Here is a 19452-nt window from a genome sequence, read left to right on the forward strand (position 1 = left end):
GAGAATCAGTAAGCTCACTCGTCAAAAAATTTGTTCCATGCGCGAAGTTGACCAAAATTCGTTTCACCGTGCGCATCCGATAAAGCGGATCGGATACGTTTGCTATGATTGGTCGGGATCGTCATCTGATTTTCTTTTGTGATTTTTTTGAGGTTGTGTTTGTGTGTATTGTTTTGGTTAATTTACTACTTTATTCTCATATTAATAATATAATATTATGTGCTGTGAATGTGATATTATTTTCTTAAATCAATAAAATGGAAATAAAGCAAGCAGAAAACAATTTTTACAAAGAAGAATGTAAAATTAAAATCGAAAATACTGGACAACCTGTGTGATACTGTAATAATTATGTTCCTATTCTGTTAAAACTGAGATAGAGAGTCTTTAAAACTGATAAAAGTAGTTATTTCTATGGTGAAAATTCTTTGGATCAAATAAATAGAGAAGTTAATAGTGAAGATATCAAATAAAAGGAGGATAATTCATGTCGAAAATGGTAAGTTTTTCTGATTATGTTTCCATAGGTATCTGTAGTAAAATTAAATTAATTAAACATTAACACAATAATTAACTCATGCAAAGGCCAATTGGAACTACGATTGGAGTTTCCATTATTAACATGGAGTTTATACATGTAATATGTACTCCTTCACTCCTTGTATGTACTTACATATTTCAAAAGCTAGGTAGACACTTTCCAAAAAGATCAAGATCCAATTCACTGTAGAAAATACCTTATATATTTGTATAAGTTGTTTTAAGATATTTAATTTTAATCAACATTATGATAGTTCACACTGAAAAATTCATGTAAAATATTAATATACTTCTTTGGGAATAACCATATCAATATAGTCCATGTGGTGAGACCGCTCCCGTCTGGAAAAATTTCTGATTCGGTTTCTTTGTGGATTCCTATTCAAAAATGTCCCCTTTAAACAAATCTGAAGGGTGCCGGGCGGAATTTTTGGGCAGAAATTGTTTAAACAATTTTTTTAAACAAATACAAAAGATCACGTTTTTTTGCTCTGAAACATGTATTTTTAGGGTTTCGGGGTCATTTTAAACAATAAAGGTATCTTGTAATTTTTCTTAAAAATTGATAGTGTTCGAGTTATAGGCGATTTAAAATCTGAAAAATGCGAAAATACGCATTTTTGAGGCTTAAAAACTCATATTTAAATTAGTATCTTTGAGGTTTTCAGATACTTAAATTAAATATTAAACATTCAGCTTCAAAATTCTGAAGAGTGATCGCGTCTAACCTTAATATATACCGTTGTTTACTAATTGTTAAATATGCGTGTTTACCCGATTTTTTTGCCGGTGCGGCGAGCTCCATTTCAAAAATCTTCTATTTTCCTCCGAAAAATATTTTTTTCTAGATTCTTTGGGATATTCTAAATAAAATAAGTTTCTTGACATTTTTCTCAAAAGTTAATAGTTTTAAAGTTATAAGCGATGTAAAATCTGAAAAATGCCAAAAAACGAATTTTTGGATTTTAAATCGCTTATAACTTTAAAACTATTAACTTTTGAGAAAAATGTCAAGAAACTTATTTTATTTAGAATATCCCAAAGAATCTAGAAAAAATATTTTTCGGAGGAAAATTGGAGATTTTTGAAATAGAGCGCGCCGCGCCGGCAAAAAAATCGGATAGACATGCATATTTAACAATTCAAAATCAACGGCTTAAGTTATAGTCTAAGAGCTAGTGAACCCTCCGACTAACGGTCGTCCTGTAAGGCTAGAAATTTTTCTAGTGATAATTCATAGCACACCAAGGCTAAAAACCATGACCTGGCAGGCCTCAGCGGTGCACGTGTATCTACCAGGTGAATCGAAAAGTGCATAGTTTAGGGGTAAAATAAACTTTCTCCTGTAAGGTTTAAATTTAAGTATGTGTTTGAGTAAGTCATTTAGAAGAAATGTGTACAATGACAGGCGATTCTGAAGAGCATAAGAACTTGCAAGGTCTTATGCTCTTCAGAATCGCCTGTCATTGTACACATTTCTTCTAAATGACTTACTCAAACACATACTTAAATTTAAACCTTACAGGAGAAAGTTTATTTTACCCCCTAAATTTGCACTTTTCGATTCACCTGGTAGATACACGTGCACCGCTGAGGCCTGCCAGGTCATGGTTTTTAGCCTTGATGTGCTATGAATTATCATTAGAAAAATTTCTAGCCTTACAGGACGACCGTTAGTCGGAGGGTTCACTAGCTCTTAGACTATTAAGGTTAGACGCAATCACTCTTCAGAATCTTGAATCTGAATGTTCAAACTTCAATTTAAGTATCTGGCAACCTCAAAAATACTAATTTAAATATGCGTTTTTAGGCCTCGAAAATGCGTATTTTCGCATTTTTCAGATGTTAAATCGCCTATAACTCGAAAACTATCAATTTTAAAAAAAATTACAAGATACCTTTTTTGTTTAAAATTACCCAAAAAACCTAAAAATATATGTTCCAGAGCAAACAAACGTGATCTTTTGTATTTGTTTAAAAAAATTGTTTAAACAATTTCTGCCCAAAAATTTCGCCCGGTACCCTTCAGATTTGTTTAAAGGGGACATTTTTGAACAGGAATCCACAAAAAAAACGAATCAGAAATTTTTCCAGTCGGGAGCGGTCTCACCACATGGACTAATAAAACTATCAGGATTTCTTAAAAGCCAGTATGCTAAAGATATCAGTTTTTTCTAAATAATAACAATGAATATAGAGCATCTATATTCCTTGATAATAATTTATTTATTGTTTACAACTATTATTGTTTTGACCTGATGTATGAATCAAGATGTATGAATAAGCAGACCTTAGGATTCTCAACGAAGAATTGACGACTTCACACTTCACTGGTAGCAGACCCAGGTTGACATAGGATTGTCAAGCTAATTATGATAATGATGTTGTTATGAAAGCCATATGAAAAACTATTAATAGAAAAGTATTTGCAAATGTTTATATATGTATTTTTTAAACATTCCTTAAAAGATATTGTGATATGGTTTTTCCTTCCAAAAATAATGAAGTATGATGGACTATCATTTGGTTATGATTATGATTTTTGTAAATATATAATCATATTTTTTAAACTTAATTTTTATTTTAGATTTTCTTTATGATACAAGAACAACTGAAGTTATTATAAAACCAGTGGCTGGACATTCATGACAAAAAGAACAACCCATTAAGTAGCCAGTGTGCAAAAGCAACAATTAAATTGTGAAATTTGATGTAGACCTGTGTGAAGAAACATTTAAGAACACATACTGGAGGAAAACTTTATCAATGTGAAATTTGTGTTAAGCATTTTACTCTATAATCTAATCTAAATCAGCAGAAATATGTCAGTTCATATTTCAATACACAGTGGTAAAAAACCTTATGAATGCAACATTTGTGGTAAGCAATTGACTGCAAAAACAAATTTAAATAATCACATAAAAGTTCACATTGGAGGAGAAAAGTCCCACAAACATAAAATTTAGTCCATTATTTTTACTTTTTACTACTGCAGCATGATTCTTAGTTTATTGTCTTCTTTGTTTTTATACCCTTGATCAGCTTGTAAATGGTTTTTGTTTAACTGTCCTTTTAGTTATATTTTATTTCATCCTAATTCTTGCACATTTTCATTTTTAATTTGTCACATGTACCGCATGCATTTTTCTTAGCTTTCTTTACACTGATATCAGGCTGTAAAATATGTTTTCGTATATTTTACGATTAATCAAATTATCTGGATACGTCTTCTTCTAAGCTTCATCGAAAGCAGTGAGAGTGTAGAGTGAAGGTACATATTTCCTCGATGACTGCCTTCTTTTCATATTAATCATATTCAGTTGTTTTCTTTAGACATTCTTCAATTTTCACTTAGGTATTATACACACAGTGTGTCTGCGTAACTTGGAACCACATGGAAAACTTTTTTTATTTTCAATGTTACCAAAAAAAGTTATTCTTCATAAACTGCTCTGCATAGTCTAAAACTTAACTGCAATATGCAGGTTTGTCAAAAAATATGAATTTCGCTCAAGAGCATGTTTACCTTTATTTTTCACAATGTTGAAAATTATTTTTATAAAAAGTTGTTCGAGATTAAATACTATGTTTCAATATGCAATTACATCCTTGTAATTGAAATATTGTAAACTATAATAGTACCTACTTTACTCATGAGCGAAATTCATTTTTTTACATATCTCATATAAAACTGATAAATTGGATAATATATATTATGATTGCATCTTAGTTTTTAGACCATATTGATCTTTTTATAAAATATAACTTTTTTGGTAAAAGTAATTATCATAAATAAAAGTGATGTTGGTTGATACCATTACAGGAAGGGGCTTGCATCCAGATTATGTCAAATGTTTGCAGTTTCCTCAATATTTTCCAATGTACATCATGTGACAATACACAACAGCCTCTTAGATTTTTTCTTGGCAAGTAACCACTTAGACGAAACTAGTGGACGCTTTTCTGGTTCCAAAAGATTGTATTATCTTAAAGAAAAAATTACACAAAAAATGTAAGTCAATTGGTTCTTTGAATGACTATTGAGAATTTTCTTGGGTGAGACAATTTGCAGAAGGATTCGACTCGGGAATGCTATTCACAATATAATATATTGTTCATATTATTCAGTCTACCGAAACAGCTATATCTTCAAATATTAATAAATTCTGGTCTTTTGTAAACAATGAAAGAAAAAATAGTGCTTTTCCTAGTGGACTCAGGCAAAGATATTTCAAATTTATTTGCTGATTATTTTTGCACTTTATTCTCAGAGTAATCTCAATATGCCCGGTCATGAACTATCTTCATCCGATATTCATATCACTAAACATATAATTTTAATATCAGCTCTCTTTTCTTGATATTAATAAGGGTCCAGTATACCCCTCTGTTTTTAAATAAATGCAGTTTTAACCTTTCCAGGCCATTGTATCACATATTTAATTGTTCCCGTCAAATTCCAGATTACTGGAAAGAAAGTTTTCTTAAACGTATATTTAAAGATGGAGATAAATCTCTTGTTGATAATTATCGTCCTATTAGCATCATTGGTGTGATACCCAAAGTGTTTGAGAGTCTGGTTTGTGACTTTTTAACTCCTTTACTCGAGCCTAAACTTATCAATCAACAATTTGGGTTTATAACCCATAGATCTACTGAGCTGAACCTATTAACTTATGTAGATTTTTTGTTTGACTCCCTGGAGAAAGGGTTTCAAGTTGATACAATTTATACAGATTTCTCCAAGGCGTTCGACAGGATGTCTCATGGTCTATAAGCTCAGAATGATTGGTGTTGATGAACCAATGATTTCTTGGTTTAGCAGCAGGGTTGGCAGGTTTAAACCAACATGCTTAAAACCTTGATTTACACCAACTGGTTTTTTAAGAAAAAAACCTGGTTTTTTTTATTGAACCTCCAAACTGGTGTTTTTATTTAAAATTTTTAATACAGCTGCCTCAAATGAAGAAAATTAAGATAAATAAATTCTATTTTTTTACTTTCGAACTTAGCTATTTTAAATATTATTACATTTGAAGATGATTTTTTTGTTATTTTAATTTTTTGTGTGTGTAAATAAAAATAAAAGCTGTCTTAATAATTTTTTTCATTGTTTATTACTATTACATATCTTATAATAGTTATTTATGATATAAGTGTTAAAAGTACACGTTTAAGGCACGCATGTGAAAGTTTGCAGAATGAGCGATAGCGAGTTCTGCAATTAACATGAGTGCCTTAAAAATGTACTTTTTAACACGCATATCATACAATATTTTTTCTACAAACGTAATTACAGGACAATATCTACAAAAACTTTTACTTGAACTTGACTGACATTCCATTTTTATATTTTTTTGACATTACATCAACAGTGCCATAAAATTTTTAAAGCACTAGTGCCTTAAAGTAGCATTTTTAACGCTCGTATGGAGTGCTAAAAATTGCATTTTTAACACGGTTGTAGAAAAAATAATTTATTCACTTTTAAAGTATTTAGACTTATGATACTTTGCATCAAGTAAACCTGATTTAAACCAAATAAACCTGTTTTTTTTTTTAAACCTTGATTTTTGCCAACCCTGTTTAGCAGCTATGCTTTTTAGGCCAGGGTAATAAGACAAAAATATACCCTGTTCGTGACACTCGAGCAGCCAGGATACTGAAGCGTTTTTTCGACAAGTAATACCTATAGGAACAAATTGTAACTATTTCCTGCCTAGGATCTGGCGGCCATTTTTATTTATAAACAATTAACTGTCAAAAAATGGCATTTTTCCCTTTTTTTTCAAATCAATGGAAAACAGTGAAACTTATGATTTTTTTAGTACAAATATCTTTGAGATTATGAAAAAAGCTTTAAAATAACATATTACAAAGTTTGATATACTCATTTATTGTTAATATAATTGCGAAAAAAGGTCGGAATTGCAAAAAAAATTATTTTCGCAATAACTGCTGTAAAAGTTAGTGTACAGGTTTGAAATGTTTGTCAAATGAGGGGTCTTTGGTGCTTAATATGTGATAAAAATTTCAAAGCGATTCATTCAATTGTTTAAATTTTATTCGAATTGTTTATCTCAGTGAGCATTTTTTTTGCACTAACATAAGTCAGAAAAAAATGACATTAGAACCATTCCACAGGTGTCAAATGGAAGAGCATGAACTATATTTTCAATTTGGTTTAAAAAAAGCGAATAAAAAATGCATTTATTAGTAATAAATAATTGTGCAAAAGTATCGTAAATCTTTCCTTATAAACTTTTTGAATAACTTTTTCCAAAAAAATTAACTTTTTTACCCTGTTTTAAGTGCACAACTACCAAGTAATGTTATTTATATCATAATTGATAAAAAATTGTAATAAATATATATAATTTCTTATATAACAAAATAAAAAGTTTATAAGGAAAGATTTACGATACTTTTGCATAATTATTTATTACTAATAAATGCATTTTTTATTCGCCTTTTTTGAACCAAGTTGAAAATATAGCTCATCCTCTTTCATTTGACACCTGTGGAATGGTTCTAACGTCATTTTTTTCTGACTTATGTTATTGTAAAAAAAAATGCTCTCTGGGATAAACAATTTGAATAAAATTTAAACAATTGAATGAATCGCTTTGAAATTTTTATCACATATTAAGCACCAAAGAACCCTTATATGACAAATTTCAAAGCTGTACACTAATTTTTACAATAGATATTGCGAAATTAATTTTTTTTGCAATTCCGACCTTTTTTCGCAATTATATTAACAATAAATGAGTATATCAAACTTTGTAATATGTCATTTTAAAGCTTTTTCCATAATCTCAAAGATATTTGTACTAAAAAAACCATAACTTTCACTGTTTTCCATTGATTTGAAAAAAAAGGGAAAAATGCCATTTTTTGACACTTAATTGTGTATAAATAAAAATGGCCGCCAGATCCTACGCAGGAAATAGTTACAATTTGCTCTTATAGGTATTACCTGTCGAAAAAACGCTTCAGTACCCTGGCTGCTCGAGTGTCATGGAAAAAACCTTATTACCCTGGACTATTTTCTCATGAGGATCTTTCAGTGCGTCACAGTTTTTGGATTTCTTTCTAACGCATTAAATTGTATGTGACAGAAAAAAACGCACGTCGGTGATTACATTTCGTCGGTGACATTAATAACATTTATTCTAGTTGTCAATAGATGGCGCCATAATCGAAAATAAAATAATTTGCGAATTATATAATATATCTACGAATATAATCTGAAAAATTTATAAGACTACAAATCAAAGAAAATATCATTTTATAAATGCAATAAACACAATTGATTTGTTTTTTTGCCAAATTGCAAATAAAATGTGACAACTGTCAGATTTAACTAAAATGTCATGTCACTAAAATGTATATTATCACGGACTTACCTTTTTTTCTATAATTTGTGACGTACTAAAAAATGCTCATGAAAAGAAGCATACTTGTCTAATCGTAGACAGACAGTAAAAATTGATAATTTTCTTTCCAAAACAATTCTTGTTTTCTCTCACATCTTGGGCCTCTTCTGTTTAACATTTTTATAAATGATATTCATAAACGTTTTTCCTCTTCCTTTTTTTTACTGTTTGCTGAAGACTTAGAGTTGAGCTGTGTGATTAAATCTCCCAATGACTGTGATAAACTTCAATATGAGCTAATCAACTTGTTGGATTGTTTTACAAGAAATGGGATGAGTCTAAATCCATCTAAATGTAAAGCTATTACGTTTTCTCGGTCCAGATCCCCAATCAAATTTGAATATAAGATTGGCCAGCATTACCTTGATAATGTACTTTCATTAAGGATCGAAGTGTCACTTTGGATGCAATTCTATAACTTTCCGATCACTTAAATAATGTAACCAACAAGTCATTTCAGATGCTTGGCTTTATCAAAAGAAGCACACAGGATTTTACTGGGATTACTTCCTTAAAAACTCTTTATTGCTCTCTTGTCTTGTCTCGAGTATGCATCCTGTGTATGGTCACCTTTTTATGGTGTGCATATTGAGACCTTGTGTCATGTTGAACATAAATTTCTAAAACAAATTGCTTTCAAATTAAACATTTTGGACAACTACAATGACACAGATTTACTATGATTTACTTAGATACTACCTACTATATATTATATATGCCACCCATTTCTATGTGTCATAAGAAGAGAGATTTGTATTACTTTCTACAATATAATAAAAATCTGATTAATAAAAAGCTTTTTTTAAATTCTCTGACTGAATAGAAATCTACTTTGATTTTCTAGCCTTTTAATAAAGAAATTGAAAACAGCTATTAGTGTTTTATTTAGATTGCAATAGTTATTTCCAGTAAAATTTTGCTTAATTTTGTTCAGACCATTTTCCATAGCACCCAATTAAAATATGTTTTTATTGTACATTTATGGTAAACTCTAACAAAATTTAGTATAAGGTTCTAGAAATAAAAATGGATAAAAGTCGTTTTGGATATATGCATGGCAGGTCCACAACAGCAATTTTTATTTTAAGGCAGCTAATGGAAAACTTGAGTGAAAGAGAAAGACTTGCACATAGTATTTATTAATCTTGAGAAAGCATATGGCAAAACTACCAGAAACGTACTGGTACACTAAGTAGGAAAGGAGTGCTGGCTGAATATGTGGTGCAAGATATATATTATAATATGATATGGTAACAATTAGCATTATAGCAAATGCATGTGAAAAAGGAAAATTTTTAGTGAAATTAGGGTTCTCTGCTAAATTTATCTTCATTCATCCTGGATCAGATAATAGCTGAACTTTAATGGGAGCTCCTTGGTTGTTAATATAAGAAGATATTTTGTTGGTAGAAAAATTAGAGAGAACTGTAGGAAAACTAGAGCAGTTAAGATAGACGCTTGAAGAAAAAGGTTTAAAATTAAGTAGGACAAAACAGTATATTTTTTTAAAGGTAGTATTCCAAATCTGCATAGATTAGTTAGCTTGGATAGACAAGAAATCACACAAGATAATAGTTTTATGTATCTGGGATCGACATTACTGGGCAATGGGGAAGTACAAGGACATGAAGTTAATAGAAGTAGAGAATTAGATGAAGTGGGAAGTGGTACGCGGAGTAGAGTGTGATAGAAAGCTATAGTATTTTTACTACAAAAGTGATATTACGTAGGTCAAAATTTTTGACGTAAGAGAACTGTCAAAACATTAGAATGTGACTTTTCATTATTGCCATGTTTATAGAGAACTGTCAAAACATTAGAATGTGACTTTTCATTATTGCCATATTTATTATGAAACATTGAATGAAAAGTCACATTCTAATGTTTTGACAGTTCTCTTACGTCAAAAATTTTGACCTACGTAATATCGCTTTTGTAGTAAAAATACTATACCAATAAAACTAAAAGGTAAGTTCTATAAGACTGGCTTAAGACCAACTATGTGAACTATGATGTATGGTACTAAATGTTGGGCAGAATACACTTCCGAATTTTATGTCTTGTTTTGATGTTTTTTTCCGGTTAAAAAGTTGTGACCGGAAGTTTGACAAAATGACTCAAAATTGGTGATATCCTATATCAATAGATGCAAAGTTCACGAAGAGTTCTAATATCAACTTCTGGACATGTTGGATGAAAACCTAGGACTTGAAGTCCAATTGCTTGTTTAATTTTTCGTATGCATTAGAAAATCACTCCGTATTTATTTACTGTTACTGCTAAGCCAAGCCGCACACCAAAGAAACATGAAACGAAAAACATGAAACATGAAACGAAAAACATGTTTCATGAAACTAAAACACTGCTAAACAAATCTCAAAGTCCGCCTACCAATGAAACGAGTGTGATTCATGCTCATGACACATTTTTATTTTCGGAGAGTTTGATAAATGGCCGGACGTATATTTGTTTAGCAGTGGTTTATTTCCATGAAACGTAATTTACGTTTCATGTTTCTTTGATGTGCGGTCGGGCTTAGAAATCTCAAAAACTGAAGAACTACTGCCTTGTCTAAAGAGCTAATGGGAAAACTAATAAGAGGACATTTCTATTTCTATAGATTAAAAAATAATACATTCGAATTATAAATTATATTTTGATTTGAGGATTTCAACTTTACAATACCAATTATAATAAAAATAGTATTTCAAAAGAACAAGTAGCGAACTATGAATACAACTTAACAATATGTTTACAATCACAACTTACATAAATAAAATTATGAAATTAAAAAATGTGACAAATTCGAGTATTAAAAGGTACTCTTGCTTTAAGTCGGTATAATACACCGTCCAGACACTGGTTTCATAATAACGTCAGTTCTTCTTTTATCATGAAGAAAATCTAAAATAAAAATTAGGTAAGTTTAAAAAATATAATTATATATTTATGTGAACAAAATCATTATAACCAAATGATAGTCAATCATACTGATTTTGATCTACCTTAATTATTTTTTAACATTTGCAAAAACTTCCTATTAATAGTTTTTTATGGCTTTCATAACAACATCATTATCATAATGAGCTTGAAGATCCTATGTCAACCTGGGTCTGCTACTAGTGAAGTCGTCAATTCTTCATTGAGAATCGTAAGGTCTGCTTATACATATACATCATTCATACCTCAGGTCAAAATAAGAATAGTTGTAAACAATAAATAAATTATTAACAAGGAACATACAGTAGGAAAAATGAAAGAATACCCATGAACGAACATATAAAACACGCTGTATTTTCCTGTCACCGTGTCATACAAAAAGTTGGCCAGCGCAAGTACATGTAATAATTATTATTACATGTACTTGCGCTGGGCAATTTTCTTTGTGACACGGTGACAGGAAAATACAACGTGTTTTATATGTTCGTTCATGGGTATTCTTTCATTTTTCCGATTGTAGATGCTCTATATTCATTTTTATTATCTAGAAAAAACTGATATCTTTAGCATACTGACTTTTAAGAAATTCTGATAGTTTTATTGATAAGGTTATTCCCAAATAAGTATATTAATATTTTGCATGAATTTTTCAGTGTGGACTATCATAATGTTGATTTAAATTAAATCTCTTAAAACAATTTATACAAATACTATGACGAAATACTCCCGAAAAGATTGGTCATGAATTATACCACACATTCTGCGGTCAAAAATAGTTCGATTGAACCTAACTTACCTTAGTACAAATGTGCTCATAAAAAAAGTTACAGCCCTTTGAAGTTACAAAATGAAAATCGATTTTTTTCAATATATCGAAAACTATGAGAGATTTTTTATTCAAAATTGACATGTATCATTCTTATGGCAGTAACATCTTAAAACAAAATTATAGTGAAATTTGTCCACCCCATAAAAATTTTATGGGGGTTTTGTTCCCTTAAACCCCCCCCCCATACTTTTGTGTACGTTCCAATTAATTCATTATTGTGGTATCATTAGTTAAACACAACGTTTTTAAAACTTTTTTGACTCTTAATATTTTTTCAATAAGCCAGTTTTTATCGAGATGCGGCTTCTTTTTTAATATATTTACATAAAAATTTTATGGGGGTTTGTTCCTTTAAACCCCCCAAATGTTTGTGTAGGGTCCAATTACACTATTATTGTGGTACCATTAGTTAAACACAGTGTTTTTAAAACTTTTTTGCCTCTTAGTCTTTTTTTGATAAATCACCTTTTATCGAGATATGGCTTCTTTTTCAAAATATACCTAAAAATGTAAATTATAAATACATTTTCAGATTATTAACAGGTCTCTATAATCGTACTTAACCATATACAAATATGTGGTGGATTCGACAAATATTCAAAATAGGTCGATAAACACTGGCTTATCAAAAAAGTACTAAGGGGCAAAAAAGTTTTAAAAACATTTTGTTTAACTAATGGTGTCACAATAATAATTTAATTGGAACGTACACAAAAGTTTGGGGGGGTTTAAAGGAACAAAACCCCCTTAAAATTTTTATGGGGTGCACAAATTTCACTTTAATTTTTTTTTAAGATGTTGCTGCCATAATAATGCCACATGTTCATTTTCAATGAAAAATCTCGAAGGGTTTTCGATATATGAAAAAAAAATCGATTTTCATTTTGTAACTTCAAAGGGCTGTAACTTTTTTTGTGTGCACTATTGTATATAGGTAAGTGAGGTTCAATCAACATATTTTTGGCCCCAGAATCTGTGGTATAATTTATGACCATTCTTTTCGGGACACCCTGTATATAAGGTTTTTTCTACAGTGAACTTTCATATGTTGAATTAAAGTACATTTTAGGCTACAGTGATCTACAACAATACAGCTAAAATGTACTTTCACTAACACAAGTGTATAATTTAAAACAAATTTAGTGATTAGAAGTCTAATCATCCAAAAATGCCAGTAGGTATCAGATCCATAGACATTGGATCTTTTTGGAAAGTGTGTACTTCTTATCTTTTGAAATATGTAAGTATATACATACAAGGAGTGAAGGAGTACATATTACATGTATAAACTCCATGTTAATAATGGAAACTCCAATCGTAGTTCCAATTGGCCTTTGCATGAGTTAATTAATGTGTTAATGTTTAATTAATTTAATTTTACTACAGATACCTATGGAAACATAATCAGAAAAACTTACCATTTTCGACATGAATTATCCTCCTTTTATTTGATATCTTCACTATTAACTTCTATTCTATTTATTTGTTCCGAAGAATTTCCACCATAGAAATAACTACTTTTATCAGTTTTAAAGACTCTCTATCTCGGTTTTAACAGAATAGGAACATAATTACAGCATCACAGGTGTCGGTATTTTCGATTTAATTTTACATTCTTCTTTGTAAAAATTGTTTTCTGCTTGCTTTATTTCCATTTTACTGATTTAAGAAAATAATATCACATTCACAGCTCATAATAATATACATAACTACCTATTATTAATATGAAAATAAATAATATATTAGTAAATTAACCAAAACAACAATTCCCAAATACAACCTCACATAATTCATGAAAATCAGATGGCGGTCACGACCAATCAGCAAACGTATCCGCTGTCATCGGATGCGCACGGTGAAACGAATTTTGGACGACTTTGCGCAGATTCACCAAATTGGAACATTGAAAACAATGCATTTTTCGGGGAGTGAGCTTACTGATTCCTCCTATACTGTGGTTATGTCACAATGACGACCTCCTTTGGATTTCGGCGGAACTAGTTTCATGGAGCTTTATTCGCGCCGTGCGTTTTTTTTTTAAATAAGTATTCATTGTTTATGTTTACATGTTTTAAATTAATTGTTGGGTAGTATAAAATTATTAACATGGAATCTTCACGTTTCAATAAAAGTTGGCGTCTATGTTGTAAAAAAATGTATAAAGAAATCTGCTGATGGAGATGCTTTCTGCCTACAATAATATCCTTCTTTTCCACATAAGTGGGGTTAAGTGAAAGAATATTTTTGTTGTGTCTTAGAACACAGCAAAAATAAACTTCGCCCTCTACTTTAGAGAATGTACATTTTTGTTATACTTATTATTTTTTGGAAATAAAAGTCGGTTTATTATTATTATTATATTATAAAAAAACGGAGCTAATATTATGGATCGAAGCTTGTGCTTTAGAAGATATTTTAAAATATAACAAGAATTTTTATATTTGCAGTGACCACTTTAAAAAGGACGATTACATTTCGCAAATAAGTAATTTATATTAATGATACTTATTTATAACTCTAAATTTGGCTTTTTACAATTCAAATCATTTAATCATCATCCCATAATCGATGGGATTACTGACTTTTTTAAATGCGAACTTGAAGATTCCATGTCAATAATTTTATATTATCCAACAATTAATTTAAACATTTGACAGCGATTTGATATTATGTACAAAGCTCAATGAAACTAGTTCCGCCGAAATCCACGAGAGGTCGTCATTGTGACTTAACATCGCGAATACTGTAAGCGGTATTTATCCTTAAACCTGACCAATACTTATCAAACTAAATATATTTTCTTTTGTTTCAGGGAGCAGATGTGAATTACTGCGAACACCAACACACATACACAGCTCTGCACTTTGCCGGTCTCTCTGGAAACTCAGACGTTTGCTTGGCATTGTTGTTAGCCGGTGCAAAATCAAACATCACCAACACAGTCGGCCGCACACCATCACAAATGGCAGCCTTCGTAGGACACCACAATTGCGTCTCTGTTATCAACAGCTATATTCCAAAATCTGACATAGACTATTACACAACAGGAACAGCGAATAGGGGTCCATATCTCCCGCCGTTCTTGTCAGAAAGTTTCCATAAATTCGTTATGCAAGTTAATATACATCCAATTAAAGTAGTTTTGAATGTACAGAACTTTGTAGGTTTGTCTGAACATTTGCCAGAAGTGAAAAAAGTACTTGAATTGATGTGTGAACGGGAGATAAAACGAGGAGCCGATAAAAACGAGGTTATGTCTTTCAAGTTCCATTACTTAGGGTATATTGTAGGAGAAGTCTTAAAAGTAAGGCAGCGACAAACTGCGAAAAAGGATGAAGGCGAGGACGATAAAAAGTTGGATATGACTGAACTTTTTACGAGGAAATTGCTAAAACCTGGCAAAGACGGACAGTTGGAGTTCATGGATGCATTTTTAAAAGAGTGTATCAGAGAATTTCCTTACAGGGATTGCACGTTATTTAGGCAAATGGTTGCAAGTCTAGCAGGGGATGATCCACCACCGTCCCTCGTAGTAATTCATCACGCTATAAACGGCCAAAGAGGCTTCGAAGATTGTATATCCATCTGCAACACATGCGGTGAAGAGAAACCTGCCAAAAAATGTTCAAAGTGCAAAGTTGTACAATATTGTGATAGGAATTGCCAGAGACTGCACTGGCATTGGCATAAAAAGGCTTGTCCTAGGTTAAGTCAGATGATCGATACAGAGTTACAAACCAAGCCAGATGCTTCTGAGTTATCAGCAGAGTTGCAGAATCTTCTTGTGAACAATTGAAGTAAAAAATGTATAATGTGAATTTTATTTAATGTTTATTTGACACTGTTTTATGAACAAAACAAGGTATTTACTTTTAAGTACACTCAAGCAGTTTTTATGTGTTTTATTTAAGACCCACCCTTTCTGTTCAATTTTGCCTTGGAACATGCAATAAGTAATATATCGTCGGAACAGGAACTTACAGAGTTGTGCTAATCAAGGTTCAAAACATTCTACAGGAGACGTACGAGACATGTTTTCACAATTCGAGCAGGAAGCAGGTAATCTGGGTCTCCGATCCTGGTAATCTACATTGCCAAAAGTAACCAAAAATAGATCTAGAATTGAGGAAACATAACTCCTAATGATCACAATTTTTCGAAGTAGGAAAGGAGTGTAAGCGTCTGAGGCTGGTAATCACAAATGACAACCAAGTAGAAAAAGAGATATATATCAGCAAGAATAACTGCCGAGAATGGAGCATTATACTCTCTTTTAACATTATTGAGATCTACTCTGTTAAAAAAACGTAAAATAACTTTAGTCAGACGAAGTAGTTTTCAATCCTAATAGTAAATTATTAATATTGAAAATATTAAAAATATTACTAAAAGATTTTTAAATTGAAAACTTATTGGTACACTTTCCTGGTGACACCTCCAAGACTTCTACAATTTGCAAGTCAAATGGATGCTGCAGTGAAGAGGAGAGGGAAGGAATTCTACACTATGCAATTCACATCCCCCGTCTGCAGCTGGTAAAGTTCCAACGGAAAAATGCACCTAGTTACTCTACGGAGTAATACGACTATAAAATAAAAATAAAAATGTATACCATTTTTATTCAGTTGCAATGCGAAGGCAAAACAATGTTACTTTTCAATTAGAATACGGAGTGCAGTTCAGTCCCTTGAACCGCGATTTTCGGTTCTTATTGGAGCCTTCATCGGAAGGAACGTAGGCACTGTTCTCCATATTTTAACTGATTCGTATCGAGAGGTTTTCCCACCCATTGCAACTGAAGTGATGATAGTAGGTGGCTAGCGCCATCTGGCATTGAAAGACGAAGTAGTTTTCAATCCTAATAGTAAATTATTAATATTGAAAATATTAAAAATATTACTAAAAGATTTTTAAATTGAAAACTTATTGGTACACTTTCTTGGTGACACCTCCAAGACTTCTACAATTTGCAAGTCCAATGGATGCTGCAGTGAAGACGAGAGGGAAGGAATTCTACACTATGCAATTCACATCCCCCGTCTGCAGCTGGTAAAGTTCCAGCGGAAAAATGCACCTAGTTACTCTACGGAGTAATACGACTATAAAATAAAATAAAAATACGTTCCTTCCGATGAAGGCTCCAATAAGAGCCGAAAATCGCGGTTCAAGGGACTGGACTGCACTCCGTATTCTAATTGAAAAGTAAGATTGTTTTGCCTTCGCATTGCAACTGAATAAAAATGGTATACATTTTTATTTTTATTTTATAGTCGTATTACTCCGTAGAGTAACTAGGTGCATTTTTCCGTTGGAACTTTACCAGCTGCAGACGGGGGATGTGAATTGCATAGTGTAGAATTCCTTCCCTCTCGTCTTCACTGCAGCATCCATTTGACTTGCAAATTGTAGAAGTCTTGGAGGTGTCACCAGGAAAGTGAACCAATAAGTTTTCAATTTAAAAATCTTTTAGTAATATTTTTAATATTTTCAATATTAATAATTTACTATTAGGATTGAAAACTACTTCGTCTTTCAATGCCAGATGGCGCTAGCCACCTACTATCATCACTTCAGTTGCAATGGGTGGGAAAACCTCTCGATACGAATCAGTTAAAATATGGAGAACAGTGCCTACATTCCTTCCGATGAAGGCTCCAATAAGAGCCGAAAATCGCGGTTCAGGGGACTGGACTGCACTCCGTATTCTAATTGAAAAGTAAGATTGTTTTGCCTTCGCATTGCAACTGAATAAAAATGGTATACATTTTTATTTTTATTTTATAGTCGTATTACTCCGTAGAGTAACTAGGTGCATTTTTCCGTTGGAACTTTACCAGCTGCAGACGGGGGATGTGAATTGCATAGTGTAGAATTCCTTCCCTCTCGTCTTCACTGCAGCATCCATTTGACTTGCAAATTATAGAAGTCTTGGAGGTGTTACCAGGAAAGTGTACCAATAAGTTTTCAATTTAAAAATCTTTTAGTAATATTCTTAATATTTTCAATATTAATAATTTACTATTAGGATTGAAAACTACTTCGTCTTTCAATGCCAGATGGCGCTAGCCACCTACTCTCATCACTTCAGTTGCAATGGGTGGGAAAACCTCTCGATACGAATCAGTTAAAATATGGAGAACAGTGCCTACGTTCCTTCCGATGAAGGCTCCAATAAGAGCCGAAAATCGCGGTTCAAGGGACTGGACTGCACTCCGTATTCTAATTGAAAAGTAAGATTGTTTGGCCTTCGCATTGCAACTGAATAAAAATGGTATACATTTTTATTTTTATTTTATAGTGGTATAGTCGTATTACTCCGTAGAGTAACTAGGTGCATTTTTTCGTTGGAACTTTACCAGCTGCAGACGGGGGATGTGAATTGCATAGTGTAGAATTCCTTCCCTCTCGTCTTCACTGCAGCATCCATTTGACTTGCAAATTGTAGAAGTCTTGGAGGTGTCACCAGGAAAGTGTACCAATAAGTTTTCAATTTAAAAATCTTTTAGTAATATTTTTAATATTTTCAATATTAATAATTTACTATTAGGATTGAAAACTACTTCGTCTTTCAATGCCAGATGGCGCTAGCCACCTACTATCATCACTTCAGTTGCAATGGGTGGGAAAACCTCTCGATACGAATCAGTTAAAATATGGAGAACAGTGCCTACGTTCCTTCCGATGAAGGCTCCAATAAGAGCCGAAAATCGCGGTTCAAGGGACTGGACTGCACTCCGTATTCTAATTGAAAAGTAAGATTGTTTTGCCTTCGCATTGCAACTGAATAAAAATGGTATACATTTTTATTTTTATTTTAACTTTAGTCAATTATTTGCGCAGTTGTTTCTCATGGCAGTAAAATAAAAAATAACCTGATTGTATTTAAAAGACAGGTTCTCAGAATGATATACCCTCAAAGAGACGAAATAATGATATTAGAGAAGACGCTGGACCTGTGAGTCAGGAATTCTCGCCATCAAGTAATTATGCAAAAGTAAGAATAACTACTTACCAAATGCTTGCTCGCTTAGTTGGTTGCTTGACTGGTAGTAACCTAAAAATGATCTTTTATTATATTTCACATAACATTTTTACAGATACAGAAAGTAAATTATCTATTACTTACTTTAAACATATTGTTTTTTTTTTAAGTTAAAATTTTATTTTCAGCCATCTATCGTAGAATAAAGAAGATTATGAAGTCTACTTTTGTTGCCGACAAAAATATTTTTAGTTTTATTTTTAGATTACTTAACTAACTAAACCCTTTGATTTTCTTTGCTTGAGCTTTAGATTAATTAACACCTTTGTTGTACCTAAAGCAAATAAATAAATATAAATAAAAACATGCTGCTACCCCCAGGAGGTTCCGAATTCAAGTACACAATTGCCAATGAATTTTCAATTTTTTCGTCGGAATCATTGGCCAAAGGTACTCGAAGTGTTGAAATATGTTAAAAATTCTTAAAAAAGCAAAAAACATTAATTCTTTCAGACTGCCTTTCCGTTCTGCAGAACATAAAAAATACTTATTTCTCCAAAACTTTTAGTAATCCTTAAAGGGCCAGTTAACCCACTCAGGAACACGACTGCATATGCAGATAATTTCCCTTTCTGTCTGTATATGCAGTCGTGCTCGTGAATGGTTTAAAGCATTTAGCAAACTCTGGCTTTAATATAAAATTTATTTGGGTTAAGACACAT

The 19452-nt window shown here is 31.7% G+C and overlaps 1 protein-coding gene across 1 annotated transcript in view; it reads left to right on the top strand.

The window, feature by feature from the left end:
• The window catches only part of LOC126883158 (ankyrin repeat and MYND domain-containing protein 2), a 59259-nt gene extending 43619 nt beyond the window's left edge, over positions 1-15640 (top strand). The window contains exon 2 of the mRNA XM_050648404.1: positions 14561-15640. Coding sequence (XP_050504361.1) covers positions 14561-15544 — 984 coding nt within the window. The 3' untranslated portion in view covers positions 15545-15640. The remainder of the gene's footprint in view (positions 1-14560) is intronic.
• The last annotated feature ends 3812 nt before the right edge of the window (positions 15641-19452 follow it).

The sequence above is a fragment of the Diabrotica virgifera genome, chromosome 4 (genome assembly GCF_917563875.1).
Source record: "Diabrotica virgifera virgifera chromosome 4, PGI_DIABVI_V3a".
Taxonomy (NCBI): Eukaryota; Metazoa; Arthropoda; class Insecta; order Coleoptera; family Chrysomelidae; genus Diabrotica; species Diabrotica virgifera.